The sequence below is a fragment of the Lactuca serriola genome, chromosome 4 (assembly GCF_051521515.1).
Source record: "Lactuca serriola cultivar US96UC23 chromosome 4, Lser_US96UC23_V15, whole genome shotgun sequence".
NCBI classification, from domain to species: Eukaryota; Viridiplantae; Streptophyta; class Magnoliopsida; order Asterales; family Asteraceae; genus Lactuca; species Lactuca serriola.
Genome location: NC_136411.1, coordinates 2,162,694 through 2,179,371, shown reverse-complemented (window position 1 = coordinate 2,179,371; position 16,678 = coordinate 2,162,694). Strand labels below are relative to the sequence as shown.

The 16,678-nt window shown below is 46.0% G+C and overlaps 2 protein-coding genes across 2 annotated transcripts; both read right to left on the bottom strand.

Moving 5' to 3' along the window:
- Positions 1 to 3,914: 3,914 nt before the first annotated feature.
- Positions 3,915 to 4,964, bottom strand: LOC145097174 (uncharacterized). Its single transcript, XM_079034694.1, has one exon. It carries the CDS (start codon positions 4,962 to 4,964, stop codon positions 3,915 to 3,917), a length of 1,050 nt encoding a protein of 349 aa, XP_078890820.1.
- A 171-nt stretch (positions 4,965 to 5,135) lies between these two features.
- Positions 5,136 to 7,514, bottom strand: LOC145097170 (uncharacterized). Its single transcript, XM_079034688.1, has one exon. The coding sequence runs from the start codon at positions 7,512 to 7,514 to the stop codon at positions 5,136 to 5,138; it is 2,379 nt and encodes a 792-aa protein (XP_078890814.1).
- Positions 7,515 to 16,678: the final 9,164 nt, after the last annotated feature.

The following is a 16,678-nucleotide window of genomic DNA, read 5'->3' as shown; positions in this document are numbered from 1 at the left end:
CTTCGAGATGATCTGTAGAGCCAATGGGTATGTTCCCGACTATTTTGTTTTCAAGTTCTTTTTCCGGTTCTACCTTACCGGTGACAAGTGTACTTTTTCGGCCCGGCGAGGGGGGCATGCCTTAGTTCTTGATGGGCGTACCCCCAAGAATTAGCAAGACAAATGTTTGTGGGTGAATCAGGAACTGGTTGGGAGTGGTCGTTACCGTGCCAATACTTTCACCGATACTGTCCCCAAGCTCTTTCCTCACAATCAAGAAGTCGCCGATTACCTGAAAAGTGTGCAAGTAACCGCTGAAGATTACTCCGAAGCGATCCTGTCCGGGGTAGGGATGAGCCCCTCCTGGAGGCGGCGTGGCAAGATGGCGGTGTTCTACTCCGTCGTTGATGGTGAGTGTCGCATTCGCTCTCTTTATTTTACTTTTGGTGTTTCTTTTAACCGCCTCCATGTGACTTGCATTTCATTCTACTTTTCTTTAGGTGTTGAGTCTTCCTTATCCATGGATGAGGTATTGCGTAAACGCTATCGACGCAAACTGGAGTTTTGTGAGGTGGATCTGTTCGAGCATCTTCCCCCTCCTCGTCGGGCAGATCGTCCCAACACCCCTACTCCTCCAGTCCCTCCAGCGGGCTCGTCGACGCCTGGGGGAGATCCGTTGTTTGCCCGCCCAATTTCCTCTGTTATGCCAACGGGCGGTGTTTCTTCCTCTTCACCGTAGGACTGTGAGGATAGCAAAGAGGGTATTATTGCTAACGTTCGGCGGATGCAAGCGAAACGGAAGGCTATGCAGGCGATGGGTGAGCTGGTGACTGGTGACTGGCGCTCCTCCCGCCCCCAAGAGAGTGCATACTAGGCGCAACTTTTCTCGCCTGCTGAGCTTGATGAGTTCCACGCCAGTAAACTCCACCTCTGCTGGCGTGGTTGTGATTCCCGATGATGACGTGCAACAGTCTGAGGGGGTCAATAGGGCGACTGAACAACCCGTTATTCTGGATTTCTCTTCCATTCCTTCTCCAACTATTCTGTTTGCTCCATCCAAGCTTTCCTCGGCGAAGGAATTCGGCCCTCCTGGGCCGGTTACGGCTTCCAATGACAGTGGACCTGGTGGCGATGCCTATGAGCCTACAGTCTTTGTGCCATCTTGGAATCTTCATGATGGTTCTTGTTTGTCTGTTCGTGCCAACGCTCTGGAATTCTCGCGTCATGCCTCCCCCCAGCTGCTGTTGAGGATATGGAAGCGATGGGTAATCCTGCCCTTGCTTCTAATATGGCTTATGCTGCTGCACAGGCGATGTTTTATCTTGTTGCAGGTTCTCGGCGTATCCACACCCTGGGTGAGGTGGAGACTACACATGCCACCTGTGGATCGCGTGTGGCAAGCTTGGAGCGCCGTCTGAATGAGCTTAGCGATGATCTTTGCTCCTCCAAAAAGAAATGTGAATTGCTGGCGTCTGAGAAGAATGCTCTTGATGAGGCTAGGGCTGCATTAGAGGCCAAGGTTGATTCTCTCACTCAAATGAATGAAGGCTTAATGATCCAGGTTGAAAGTCTCGAGCGTGACGTCGTTGACCGTGACAAGCTTGTGTCGTCGCTGCAAGCAGATGTGTGCGCTGTTCGTCGAGATTTGGATTGGCTGCTGCAAATTGGTGTTGTGTGTATCGTGGATAAGCTGATAGAGCATCCTGACTTTGCCAATGCTATTAGTCTTATCTGCCATGCTGCATATGTGGCCGGGGTTGAATCTGCCCAGAAAACTTTAAGTGGTGGTGAAAGTGGGGAGGCGGGTGCTAGTTCGCTGTCTGTCGGGCCTGTGGTTAGCGTAAGTGATGCTCTCTTATCCTTTGCTAGTATGGATCACGCAAGTCTGTTGGGTCTGGGAGAGATGGGTATTGATGGTTTGCGAGAGTTGTGTTCTTTTGGTTCAGATGGCATTCCTGAGGATGCTGCGAGTCGTGAAATGGTGCTTGTGAATGATATTGGTGTGGGAGGGAATGGTAAAGATTGTGGTGCTAGTGGTGATGGTCGAGCAGGCGTTGGAGGTGGCGATGTTGATGAGGTGGCAGATGATAGGGAGGTTTCTGATGGGTTGGCTGGGAAAGTGAGTTCGGATGATGTTGTGGAGGGGGATGTGGTTAGTGATAAGTCTATTGGTGATGGTTCGAAGCCGTAATATTTCCTTGTTTTGTTTAGTCTATGTGCTTTGCTTTGCAATGGTTGGATTGCCCAGAACAATGTTTTTTCTTTTATATGTATGTGTTTGATATGCACTAAGCATTATCTATTATCTCCTTTTGTGTTTTGTGCTTGGCTTATTCGTTTATTGCCAATTGCTCAAGATGTGCCAAATATTTTGCCTTGTTTGTTATTATTGACACGCTAAGTGTTCACATTGAGTGCGCTTAGCACTCATCATTCAATCGCTGGAGATTATTACACTAAGTATGAGAAATCAGCAATTGCATTACTATTTAACCGCGGGTTTTTTAAATACACTGAGTATTAAGCTCATGTCGCTTATGCATGAAATTTTATGTGTCGAGTACTAAACTCATGCCTTTAAATATAGGAACACACTGAGTATCAATTCTCATGTCACTTAGCATGGATAAATGTACTCTAAGTACCTCTAAGGTGCAATATACTCAATGGGATATCAACCAACTAGAGTTACATCTTTCCTCTTCCTTAGAAAAAATATTTCTTTAGGTTCCTAGCATTCCATGTTCTTGGAATGGGTCTTCCTTCCATCGTCTCTAACACATATGCCCCATTCCTGTTTGCCTCTGTGACCCTGTATGGGCCTTCCCACGTTGGGCCTAGCTTTCCCTGGGGTTGTGCCCGACTGACCTCATTTTTCCTCAAAACATACTCGCCACTTTGAAGGCCTTCTCCTTTACCCTTTGGTTGTAATACCTTTCTGTTGCATGTTTATACGCAGCTTGGCGTACTCCCGACTCTTCGCGCTTTTCCTATAGGATATCTAAGTTTATCCTCATGCCTTGTACGTTGCTTTCCTCATCTTGGTTGGCCACCCTTAGCGTATTCACTGCCACTTCCATGGGGAGCATGGCTTTAGTCCCATATGTCAAGCTGAAAGGGGTTTCCCTTATGCTTTTCCATGGTGTAGTCCTATATGACCATAGCACCATTGATATCTCATCTGCCCAATTCCCTTTTGCTTTGCCCAACCGATTTTTGATCCCATTGACAATGGTTCGGTTGGACACCTCCGTTTGACCGTTCGCTTGGGGGTGTGCCATCGATGTGAAGCGTTGGCTTATCCCTTTGGTAGTGCACCATTCTCTGAACGGGTTCTCAGTGAATTGCAAACCATTGTCAATGATGAGAACCTTAGGTGTTCCAAATCTTGTCATGATGTTTTTCCACACAAATTTTATCATGTGCCTCCCAGATATGCATGCCAATGGTTCAGCTTCAATCCACTTTGTGAAGTAATCCACGGCTACCACCATATACTTCAGCTTCCCTGGTGCTTCTGGGAATGGACCCACTATGTCTATGCCCCACTGGTAGAAAGGCCATGGGCTGGATATGTTGCTTAGCGGTGCCGGGGGTTCCGCCTGGACTGGGGCGTAAGATTGACACTCCCCACATTTCTTGGTTACTTCTACTGCATCTTGATGTATCGTTGGCCAATATACCCCCATTCGTAGCACCTTTCCTGTCAAAGCCCTCGCTCCTTCGTGTGCGCCTACCTACCCTGAGTGTGCTTCCTGCAATATCTCTCTCCCCTTGGCTTGATCTAAACATTTTAGCCATGGAGACGTGAACCCCTTCTTGTACAACTCCCCGTTCACCATTGCGTATGAGGGCGCCTTTATACGTATTTTTCTGGCTTCGTCATGGTCGTCCGACAACACCCCTATCTGGAGGTATTCCCGGAACGGCGTCATCTATGTGGGTCCTGCGGGGGTCAGGATGTTCACCTGCTGTTCGTCAATGCTTCTCTCCCGGAGCACCTCCACTAAAACTTTCTTTGACAGGTGGTCGAAACAAGTGGACGCTAGCTTGCTCAAAGCGTCTGCCCTCTTATTCTCATTTCTGGGTATCTGCTTGATTGTAAATTGGCCGAATGATCCTACCAGCTGCTTTACCATCTTTACATACCTTCCCATTCTTTGGTCTCTTACCTCAAAACTCCCATTGACTTGGTTCGCTGCTAACCTCGAGTCGGTTAGCGCTGTTACAGCTTTCGCACCCATCTGTTTGGCGAGTCGCAATCCTACGAGCAGTGCCTCATACTCCGCCTCGTTGTTCGATGTACGGAAGTCGAAGCGGAGGGTGTAGGTTACCTCTTCTCCTTCTGGACTAGTCAGGATCAGCCCCGCCCCTGAGCCTTCCCTGCTGGATGCTCCGTCCGTGTATAGGGTCCATGAACCATCGTCGGTAGGGGCCTCTTCAACTACCCACACCTTTTCTTTCGCCGGATTCCCTCCGTCAGGAATTTCTAGTAAGAAATCGGTCAACGCCTGCCCTTTGATACTTGTTCTTGGGCGGTAGTTTATGTCGTGCTCTCCCAGTTCAATTGCCCACTTGGCCAGCCGACCCGACGTCTCCGGCTTAAGCAAGATCTGTTTAATGGGGTAGCTTGTGAGTACCTTGATTTGATGTGCCTGGAAGTATCGCCTTAATCGTCTCGCAGCGTAAATAAGTGCCAGCACCAATTTTTCCAGCGTGGGATAATTGAGTTCTGGTCCTTGCAGCGCTCTGCTAACAAAGTATATCGGTCTCTGCTCTCCTTCCCTTTCCACAGCCAATACCGATGATATCGCTTCACCCGACGTCGATAGATACACTTGTAATGTTTCTCCTGGGATGGGGGTTGCCAGGGTCGGCAGCTTGTGCAGTGCCTCCTTGATTCTCTGGAGTGCCTTTTCAGCTTCATTCGTCCATTGGAAATTGTTTTTCTCGATGCATCCCTTTAAGGTGTGGAACAGTGGCATAGCCTTGTCGGCAGATTTTGAGATGAACTTACTTAGAGCCGTGAGCTTCCCGTTCAGACCTTGTGCATCTCTAAGAGAGTTTGGGGTTGGCGTCTCGATGAACTCGTCAACCTTGATCGGGCTGGGCTGGACGCCTTGCCTAGTAACATAGTAACCCAAGAATTGCCCCTCTTATACTCCAAACGTGCATTTGGCTGGGTTTAGTTTCATCTTGGTTACCTCTAATGTTTTGAAAGTCTCTTCGATGTCTTGCAGCATTTTTTCTTCATTTGGGCTCTTGATCACCATATCATCTACATATACCTTAATATTCCTTCCAATTTGCTTGGCGAATATCGAGTCAACTAGCCGTTGGTATGTCGCCCCTGCGTTCTTTAACCCGAAAGGCATCTTGGTGTAGCAGAACGTGCCATGGTCTGTATAGAAGGCTATTTTCTCTTCGTCTTCTTTGCTCATCAATATCTGGTGATACCCTTTGTATGCGTCCAAGAAGCATTTTAGCTTGTATCCTTGTAGCGACTCTACCTTCTGATCGATTTCCGGGAGTGGGTAGCAGTCTTTAGGGCATGCCTTGTTTAGATCAGAAAAGTCGATGCACATGCGCCACGACCTATCCTGCTTACGGACCATAGCTGAGTTTGCGATCCATGTTGGGAACGTCGCCTCCCTTACTATTTCGGCCTCCATCAGCTTAGACACTTCTGCATTGATTGCCCTGTTACGGTCTCCTCCTTGTACCCTTTTCTTCTGCTTAACCTCTTTTACCCCCGGTTTGATCATCAGCTTATGTTCGATGACCTTCCTTTCTACCCCCACCATATCCGTGGGGGTCCAAACAAATACATGTTTGTAGCGTTTGAGCAGGTCAACCAGTGCTCTTCTTGTGTGGCTTGGGAGGTCGATTCCAACATCGATCGGATGATCGGGATATCCCTCATTAATTACCTCCTTCCCTTTTGCCGGACTGCCCCTGGGCCTCTTGGGCCCTTTGGTTATTTCTGCTGGCTTCATAATCGTATAGCACCGCAATTCTTTGGGCGGAGTGGCCAAAATCGTGGCTTCGCCCTTTGGTGTGTCGAATTTCATGATCCCATGCATGGTTGAAGGTACGGCCCCTAGCTTCAAGAGGGCGGTCCTTCCCAAGATAATGTTGTGTTCCGCCGAGTGCCGAATGACCACAAAGTCTATCAGGGCGGTCTTTTTCCGCTGCTTGTCGTGGCTAGTGATTGTTAAGGGGAGGTGGATCGTGCCCAACGGCCACAGGCTGTGGCCGGTGAATCCCACCAGCCTACCCGTCGTAGGTCGCAAATTGTCTTTCCAGTGATCCGGGAGAAGCCGGAAGCAATGCTCATATATGATGTCTGATGAGCTCCCGGTGTCGACATAGACCCTATGGATAGTCACGTCTTTGATGGATGCATGTATTATCAGAGGGTTGTCACCCTTCCAACCGTCTGGCCGAGGACCTTGTATGGAGAACGTGAGCGTGCGTGCTGGCGGTTTAACAATGATTTGCTCTCCTCGCTGTTCCTCCCTACTTCTTTTGCTGCGTATCATGAATATCTCCTTGGGCTGAACTCCTTCGCGGGATGGACCCTTGGCGTTCTCAGCATCGAATTTGGTGTGTAGGCTTCGCGCCACCTCCACCAGGTCTCCCTTAAGTTGTTTTTCCTCCATCTCCTTCTTTAGCAACGAATAGCTAGCTGTATCATGCGTTTTGCTTTTGTGGTACTCACAGTACCGACTCTTAGACGAATTGGCTGGCTGCTGTTTCTCAGACACTGCATATACTTCTGGGCGGCGACCCCGTCTGTCGTCTTTAATAAATGGTCGGAAACGCGGTGATGGTCTTCTTGCTTGGCCATAGTGTCTTCCTCCCCCTCGGAAGTCCGTGTGGGTCGGGTGGTGATGTCTAGTCGCCATAGCCTTCAAGTAGGCCTGCTTGGCTGCCTCACCCTCTTCCTGTCGTAGGTACCGCTCCACTCTTTCTTTCAACTCAGCTCGTGTTAGAGGCTTCTTTCCCATGAGTTTTTGCGAGAGCGGCCCAAGCAGGAGTCCCCATGCGAAAGCACCAGCGATGAGCCCTTCGTCATGCCCCGGTACATCCAGCGTAGTGTTTATGAACCTTGTAAAGTATTCTCGAACAGTCTCCGCCTCCCTTTGTTTGCAGCCTATAATTGAATGAGAATCGCCTTTGTATTTACGTAGCTGCATGAAGTTGGTGAGGAAGAGGTATTTGAGCTGAGCGAAGTTTGAAATGCTGCCCGGTTGTAGCGTTTTGAACCATGTGCCAGCGTTGCCATCGAGCGTCGTCGGGAAGTATGTACACCAAAACTTCTCGTTAAGTTTTAACGACGTCATCGTCCATTCATACGTATCAATGTGGCTATCTGGGTCGGTGGTTCCATTGTACGTTTTAAGCGTCGGGAGCTTCGTGGTGTTTGGTATTTCATAATCCAGCAACTCTTTAACGAACGGAGATGTTACACTCCGGGAAAAACCATCCTGGTTTGGAGCAGTTGACGTCCCTTGCTGGTACTGCAAACTCATTCCATGCTGTAGGGGCGTAAGGTAGCTTGGGCTTGGTCCATAAAAGGGGTATGGTTGGAATGGTAACTGGAGGGGATGGCTAGTGGAGAAAGGGTGTATGGACGTAACAGGGTTGATTATTATCGGCTGTTGTAAGCTGTTGTTCGGGGGAATAGTCGGTCCAGTCCATGCTCCGACCGTTGGGTATACGGGTGGTGAGTTGTTCATCATGATTTGCGCCAATGGTGGTAATAGTGTTGCGGAATTTTGTCCACCAGTCGTCTGGAACGATGTAGGTGTTACAAACGACGGTGAAAGGTTGAAAATGTGGCTCGATGGAGGTGCAGTTGAGTGGACTGTCCGCGTCTGTTGCAGCGGCGGCGCAAAGAACGGTGGCGTCTGAAGCTGTGTGGGCGAAAGTAGCTCCACCGGAGTTGCTCTTTGCTAAGAAGACAACGGTTGCGAAATATTTCTAGCGGCTGCTGTAGAACTTCCTTCGCCTAAAACTGGCCTATTGGTCGCTGTAGACGGTGGCGTTTCGTCCAACGTTGCCATGGGACGTATGGGACTAACTGGTCGTCCCTCGCTACCGTTAGACGCCATTGATGCTTGATTTCGTGCTTTTGTTTGTGTTCTTCGTCTCACAAACGTATGGCGCCAAATGATGGAACGTTGCTCTTGATGAGACCTCGCTTCTGACTCTGGGGCGGGACCTTCTTGGTTGCCTGGATGTATCTGCAAGATCATAAAGAACAAGGGCCGTCAGCCGCTTCCCGGGAGGAGTTCCCGGGAGAACGCTCCGACGGTCAAGTTAGGATGGCTTTAGGGTTTGTGTTTGTTCTTTCTAGATCGGTTGGGGAGCTTACCTCGCTAGTATGAGAATGCTTCCTTTTATACCTAGCGCCCCTGCCTGGTCCGTACCAGACATGATCGCTTTTTTGGGGAGACAGGATCAGAGGAGCTGATTGGAGGGTCATGCGCCTTCCACTGTCAGAGCGCTCTCATTGGCTTTGACGGTAATGCTCTGATCCCACTGTTTGTCTCCTGGCCGTACTTTTGTCTTGGAGCGAAGAGCGTCACTTGGCGGGCGCGAGCCTTTTGCCTGGGCGTTCCGCTCCCGGGGGCGCCATCGGGCGCTGAGCCTGCTGGGCTGGATCTGGTTGGCGTGCCCGGTTCTAGGGCTTGGATGCAACTCTGCTGTGTTGCCCTAGGCACGCCATCACTTATCAACCGAGTTCCACTCCATGATACTTCACTCGTTCCAAATCACAGCAATCACTCGACCCATACGAGCTAGAAATAACCCTGAACCACCGGAATCCCGATCTGAGACCAACTTTATCCACTCCATGCTGACAGGATGACACATCCTTCAGCCTCATAGCAACTCCCATGAGTTCTCCTCCGCGATCTCACACCCATGCTGAACTGGCTCTAACATCCCTGGGTTGGGAAAACCCGATACACTGACGACACCTCCAAACATCCCCCAGGATGAATTTTCCACCACATACATAATTCCTTCATCAAAATCAAACTGGAAATTCAAGATTCCATTCCTGCATCCCTTCCGAGCCTCTTGGCTCTACACCCGCGGAATTCCTTCTGCGACCTCAGCAGACATCCGGCCCGGATGTGATTCCATACCACCACCGCAACACACTGCTCAACAACCATAATTGGAACACCCCAATCATAACTCCGCACTACTGCTATCACTTCCGTGAACTTACACTCCCTCTCGGAGCTACATTCCTTTCCCTTTCCTTACCAAGGAAATCCACTTGGCTTCCTTGACACAACCACACGTGCCACGGTGCTCACCCAATACTACACCATTTTCTTATAGCATAACTAATATCCCATGCACCACACATACTCTGAATCCGCTCGCCGGGACTCCCGAGTCTACGCACTCCCTCCACTTCTCATGATCAATACTCGGGGCCAGACCTTCTGATGCTATCACATCGCGACATACTCGTTTCATTTCCTCATACCGATCTACCAACACATGCAGAGTCTTCAGCATGACTGGACCGCCTTTCTAGGCCTTCAGCCCATCTGGACCACTCTCAGAACCTTCAGCAGGTCTGGACTGCCCTCCAGGGCCTTCAGCCTGTCTGGACTGTTCTCCGAGCCTTCGGCCAGACTGGTATGCCCACCGGCCTTCAGTCTATCCGGACCGCCCAACTTGCATTCATCATCCCGCGTTATCCCTCCAGGAAAACTCTCCCATGCATACTATTCAAGCCATCTAGGGGTTTCGAACTCTATCTCCATTCTACATACTCAATCCCGGCCCGATCCCAGGCCTTCCACAATCAATCACCCTTGGTCTGCATCCCGCCCCATCTGTCTGACACTTGCTCATACCAGCCTACGCTCGGCTGACAGAACCACTGTTGAATCCCAACAGCTAAACAACCTCTCATGCTTATCGATCTTCCGAAGAATTTTCCAATTCTCCCCCACTTAAAGCAATGACTATCAACCACCGTTCGCATCACCGACCTTCCTTATCAACTTTACACAACACAACCCTTACACGCGAACTGATTCCCACTAGAATGAGCAACCTTCATAAAATCACATATCAGCACTGATCCTCTCGGACTCGAAAGAAACCCGACCTCCAGCTAACCACTTCTCAGATTGCATATGTTCCCCGACATTCAGACCAAAAGCTAGATTCTCACTAATAAACCTCATTAATGATAACCAACGAAATTCCCCAACACCAAACCCATAACCCTCAAGGAACAACGAATACAAAACCAACAAAATCACACAACGAGCCTAGCAGATACACAATACTCCATAATAATCACAAGATAATAAGACATCAAGAAAGAAACATACCTGCAGCTGCATCTGGCACTGCCCTGACCTCCTCTGCTGTAAGCTGAAAAGCACGACCCTGAGCCCTTGGGGGCTCTGCTCCACCCCGACCTCCACCCGTAATCCTCAAAGTGGCCAGTGCTGGAGCCTGCACCGGTCCTGCAGCAAATTGTGGATAGTTGACCTTCAAGTGTCCAACCTGATGGCAATGATAACAAATCTTCAAATCCCGAACCGGGGCTGTCTGCCGACAATCCCTCGCATAGTGCCCCTCCTTTCCGCACTTGCGGCATGCACCACCGGACCTACAAACTCCAGTGTGACCCTTCCCACACTTCCCACAAGTGTGGCTGCTCTGATCTCCCAATTTAGAATCAACGGTCTTGGACCGTGTGTATCATACACGTTTTGAAATCGTGTTTTAAGTAAATAATATTATGAAATATTAAGTGAATTTGAATGTTGAGTTCTAACAGATAGTTTTTACTAGAAATAAAATAAAACTATGTTTAGAATCACTCATAAAATGTTGGAAGTCTTATGAGATTCCAATTAAAAGTCAAATAGTGAAATATAGCGAAAATATAAAATTTGGAATAAGTAAAATTTTATTATTGAAAGTTGTAGAAAATCTCATTAGAAACATTTAGGCGAAAACCTCGTCGAAATCCGAGTTATAACGAACAAGTTATGACCAAACGAAGATCCGTGATAAATCCGGAAAATACTTTGTCGCGTAAAAATTTAGTTTTCGATAAACTAAATTTTAGCCTTAGTGATGTAAATGAAAGTTGTAGAACTCGTGAAAATAATCAACTTTCATATAAAGAACGCCAAAATCTGACTTCGTATGAGGAAGTTATGATTTTTCGAAGTTTCAGCTTAGCAGTAGACAGCTAAAAACTCGAATTTTAGATTGAGTGATTTTTAGCCGACACAACCTAAACGAGAATTGAAGGTCTCGTCATTTGTAATACAACGGTAAAAAGTCTGACGAAAACGGACGTCGGATGAAGAAGTTATGAATTTTTAACGAATTTTCCTGTCTCGGTCTGTTAAAAATAATAATATTAAAACTAAAGTCAAAATTAGCTGACGAAGTCTAAATGAAAGTTGTAGAGCATAATTTTAGCTTCGCGTGCATATAAAGAACGTCAAAAACGGAGCTCGTATGCAAAAGTTATGGATTTTACAAGATTTGGCACATTTTTCATTTAATTTTCGTATGAATAGTGTCAGCCACGTCACCCTCGCTCTAAGCTGGCCACGTGTACGAAGCTGCTGCGTGGAGCGTCCGCGAAGCGACTCGTGTCACACAGGAGTCCGAAGTCGTCACGTGATTCTCGCATGCCTGCCTCGAGCCCAACTCGCGTGTCGCATGCTGATTTGACCGAGGGTGCGGTCCAATGGCTATCTGACGCGCCTCGCATCGGCCTCCACCCCGCGTCCGAGCCGAAGACCCAGCCGATGACGCGCCTGAAGCTGATGACTCCTCGCATCCCAGCCTCGCCGAAGCTGCCATCTGGTCTGAGCCTCGCAGCCACCTGCCCTCTTCCCTTCGCTTCGGATTCGAACCTCGGCCCTATATAAGGGTTGCGAGACCTCCCGGGTAAATGTTTGAAATTTGCCCCTTTTCACCCCTAAACTTATATTTTTTCTACTTCCACTTCCCCCAAAGCCCCGGTACTGATTCCAAAGCCCGAAACACGCCCCGAGACTCCCGAGAAGCCCGAAAAATTTATCTTTTCGGTTTCGAAGCTCTACCTTCGCAGAGCCCGGTTTTCAACGACGAAAGTCATATTTAGAGCCAAAGTGTTGCCCAAATTAATATTTTAGCCCCCAGTTATTTCACGGTGAGTTTAATATATAGGAACAATTGTATGTTATGTGCTATATGTGCTACGTGCTTTTCAATGTTATTATTCCGGGTTATTTTTATTCGCCATTTTTAATAGCAAAGAAATACCTTTGACCATGTGATCAGTGAAAGGACTTAGATTCACGTTGGTACTGGTATGTAGCCTCTGGCCATGTGGAACATGTCTCCGTAAGAGAATGAATTCTATTCTATGGTAGTGGCAGAAGGTTAGACAGGGCTATAAGCCTGAAATCTACCAAAATGTTAATCCGAAATTGTATATCTTCTATGTCGTTTGGGCCAAAGCTTTATTGATGTATATCAAGCATGGAAATTGTTATGCCTCATTGATTGTATATCTTTAAATCAAGTCAATGATTGATATGGAATGTTGATCACATGATTCACATATGCCCTTGTTGTTCCCTGTTTCTCTTTGCTTCAGTCATATTGAAGTATATATATGGCATAACGTTATATTGTATCTATTATTGAACTCACTAAGCGTCACCGCTTACCCTCTCAATTTTTAACAAATTTGCAGGAGATAAGCATCCAATATAGTTATATACTGGTAGAAGATTTTTGAATAGTTTGAAACTATTGTATCGATAGAAGTTTATGAATAGTTTGAAACTATTGTATTTTGCACTCCCATATGTATAAAACTATAGAATCCTGGGAAGTTATGTAATATATAACACTTTAAAATAGTCGGTTTGTATCCAGTAGTTTGTAACCTCTTTATCAATGTAAAATATTGTTTTTATGAATATGCAAGTAGCATGTTTTGGAGTAACTATATTGTCGTATATGAAAGTTTGGGTCTTTCATAAATACGAAAGTTAGGGTCTTTCACTGTGACGGCACCGAGGCCTGCCTCAGCTCTCGCAACTGCAACTCAATCTCCAACTCACGCTGTCACACCCCGAAACCCAAGGCGGAAACGTTTTCGGGGCGGACTCCACGTTAAGTATCAAATCCAATGTACATAGTAAGCAAAGTAAACAACCATTACATTACATATAAAGATTTTTACATTTGTTTTAAAGTAAAAATTATTACAAGAGTGATACATATGTATATATAGACAAAAGTAAGACGTGTCTTCTACGCAATCTGTCTTCGCTAAAAGGAATTATCGGGTACCTGTCTAATGCGGACCTGAGAATACAAGCAGTTTGAAAATCAGCATAAAGCTGGTGAGTTCATAAGCGGTTTTGTTTTCTGAAAATGTATTTGTTTCCTTTATGTTTCTGAAAAGTTACACACCAAGAAAATCCTATATTTTCTTAAAAGTTGGTTACTAATCCGAAATGTAATGTAAAAGATGTACACTGAAAACTTGGTTACTCTTGTGAATTGTAAAGTTTAGTTATCTGGTTTGTTACACGAATCTGGTTATGTACAATGTTCCCCAGGAAAATCCCATATTTTCCTGAAAGTTGGTTACCAATCCGAAATGTGAAAGATGTATACTGAAAACCTGGTTGTCCTTGTGAAATGTATTAGTTTTAACACGTATATAAAACTAATATGTACAAGTAAACTAGATACTTTATTCATTATTACTATTAAGTAAATCTCTGTTATCCAAATTGCGAGTTCCATAACCATACGATAGACTAGATACGACAATAAGTAGTCCACATCACCTTATGACTTTCGTCACCCTTGAACCTTTCGGTTCGGCTGTAGCTAGCAACCAGGTGTGGGGTAGTCAGCCCCGTATAGATCTATACACTCAAGTCACGCTCCCTATCTAAGAGATTTTGGTTACGGGTGCGGTCCTCCACTCGCGTATCTCTGTGGAGTGTTCTCCGAGGACGTGTCTCCAATTTATAGGAATAAAAAATTTACTAGTAATAATACAGAAATATACTCTTACAAACAATGATCCTCCACTCGCGTATCTCCGTGGAGTGTTACCGAGGACAAAACAGTGTACTAAGTTTCATGTTCAAAGTTCAAATGTTATGCTTTTAACTGATATAATCTGGAAAACCATTTGTGAAAATATAAAATACAACATTTTATAACGTTTTTCACAAATAATACGGTAATGTGTTCTGCAAGTTCAAACGGTTATCTGTTATGATTGTCAGCGTTAAAAGCATATGAAATATGAAACACAACACATGTAAAAACAAGTTTTTGAGTACAAGTATTCCTTGTACTTTGCTTGTATTCCCCCTTGAAAACAGTGAAAAACATTGAAAAAGGGTAGGGATATGAACTCACCAGGCGAGAAAACGTGACAGTTTGAATGCTAAGCATCGGTTCGGGGCTTGATAACGCGCGAGGTTCCAATGTAATATGAAATGGTATACAAATGTATGTAATTAGACTTTGAATCACTAATTAGATATGATTATACACTCCAAGATGCGAAAACACTTCAAATCAAGTGTTTGGAGTGACCCGGGTGACATCTACGGACGTATAGGACTTTGGATAATGTGTTTACTCTTCAAGAGTAAACTCCTCATGGAGTTTACGGCCCCTAGACCAACTCCACATGAGTTCATGGCCGTGAACTCATGGATGAGGGTTTTATGTTGCTAAATGGTCAAATAACACTTGGGGAAGGTTGCTATGATTTAATCTAAGGCATAGGAATGAGTTAAACCACCAAAGGAACCATCAAAGGGAGTTTACGGCCCTAAACTAGGAGTTTACGGCCGTAAGCTCCTATACCCTTTTTATATTAATGATTTGGTGGCCTTAGATCAATCACATGTGATTCAAACAAATTTTACAAGCCTTAGAATGGATTTAGGGCATCATTTGACTAGTTTATGTGAGTTTACGGCCCAGTAACCCATTCTTGGGGGGTTTACGGCCGTAAGCTCCTAAAGAGAGGGTTTTCATCATGTTTAAGGACCCTAAATCGATTGTGGTTGGTTCTAGAATTTAATCCAAGGCTATTGGTGTGTTTAAGTGGCATTTAAACACTCAAATTAGAGTTTACTCCCCATGAAGATGAGTTTACGGCCCAAGCATGTTCTTGGGCAGTAAACTCATGTTTACTCCTCTAAAGTTGGATTCAAGGTGTTCTAAGTCCATTCCCTTAAGTCATTTAGTCATATCTAAGCTCCAAAGGTGGATTGGAAGGGTTTTAAGGCTTAAAAACCCCTTTAATGTGTGTTTACGGCCCAAGCATGTTCCAGGGCTGTAAACACATGAACATGGTCCTTTTCCATAGATTAAACACGAATTTTAAGGCTAAGGATGCTAATCTATGAGTTAGGGATGTTACCTAGATGAATTGGAGCCTTAATTTGATGATTTTGGACCTTAAGTTTGGATTGAGGAGAGAGGTTAGAGAGAGAGAGAGAGAGAGAGAGTAGTGAGAGAGAGCAAAAGCTTCAAATGGAAGCTTAATCCAATTTAAATATGTTCCAAGTTTGGGACACGGTGGAATTCTACCCGATACCGACGTTAGACGCGGCTTTTGGTCGCACCCGATTAAGTTGTCGTAACCCGATATGGTCGATTCTAAAAATATTCCGATTACTAGAATGGGGTGTTAATATGAGTTCTAAATGCGTTTAGACACCCATTAAGTCATAATAGCAACCTCAAATTAAATGACTTAATTTAATAGCGTAAACAGAAATGAATTTGAAAACGACGAATTTATTAACGGAAAAGGTTATAAATGATGAAACGAACTTCGGGTTGTCACATTATCCCCCCGTTAGAGGGAATTTCGTCCGGAAATTCAGAATTAAGATACAAATCATGGATCTGGGAAGAGATGCAAATACTTTTGTTTCATCAAGTCTTCACGCTCCCAAGTGAATTCCGGTCCCCGCTTGGCATTCCAGCGAACCTTCGCTATCGGGATGCGACTTTGTTTCGTGCGTTTGATCTCTCGATCCATGATTTCAATTGGTTCCTCCACGAAGTTCAAGTTTTCGTTGATCTCAATCTCGTCTAAGGAAATCACTAGGGTTTCATCGGATAAGCACTTCTTGAGATTTAAGACATGGAATACCGGATGGATCCTGGCGAGGATCTCGAAGGGTCCAATGTACCTCAGATTAAGTTTCCCACGCTTTCTGAAGCGTACCATGCCTTTCTAGGGCGAGACCTTCAACAGGACATGGTCTCCAACCTGGAACTCCAGAGGTTTCCGTCGGTTATCAACGTAACTCTTTTGGCGATCTCGTGAAGCTTTCAATCGTTCTCGGATTTGGATAATCTTTTCGGTGGTTTCGCGAATGATTTCAGGACCAGTGAGAGTACTGTCGGGGACTCGACTCTTGGCTAGTTGTGTGTCCCCTACCTCGACCCAGCACAGAGGGGATCTGCACTTATGACCGTAGAGGGCTTCAAACGGGGTAGCCTTGACGCTGGTGTGGTAACTGTTGTTGTACGAGAATTCGATCAAAGGCAAATGTGTGTCCCACGACTTTCCGAAATCGATGACACATGCTCTAAGCATGTCTTCCAGGGTTTGGATAGTCCTCTCACTCTGTCC

Coding starts and splice junctions, on each gene's coding strand:
- LOC145097174 (XM_079034694.1), bottom strand. CDS start 4,964: ATGCCACTGTTCCACACCTTAAAGGGATGCATCGAGAAAAACAATTTC.
- LOC145097170 (XM_079034688.1), bottom strand. CDS start 7,514: ATGAGTTTGCAGTACCAGCAAGGGACGTCAACTGCTCCAAACCAGGAT.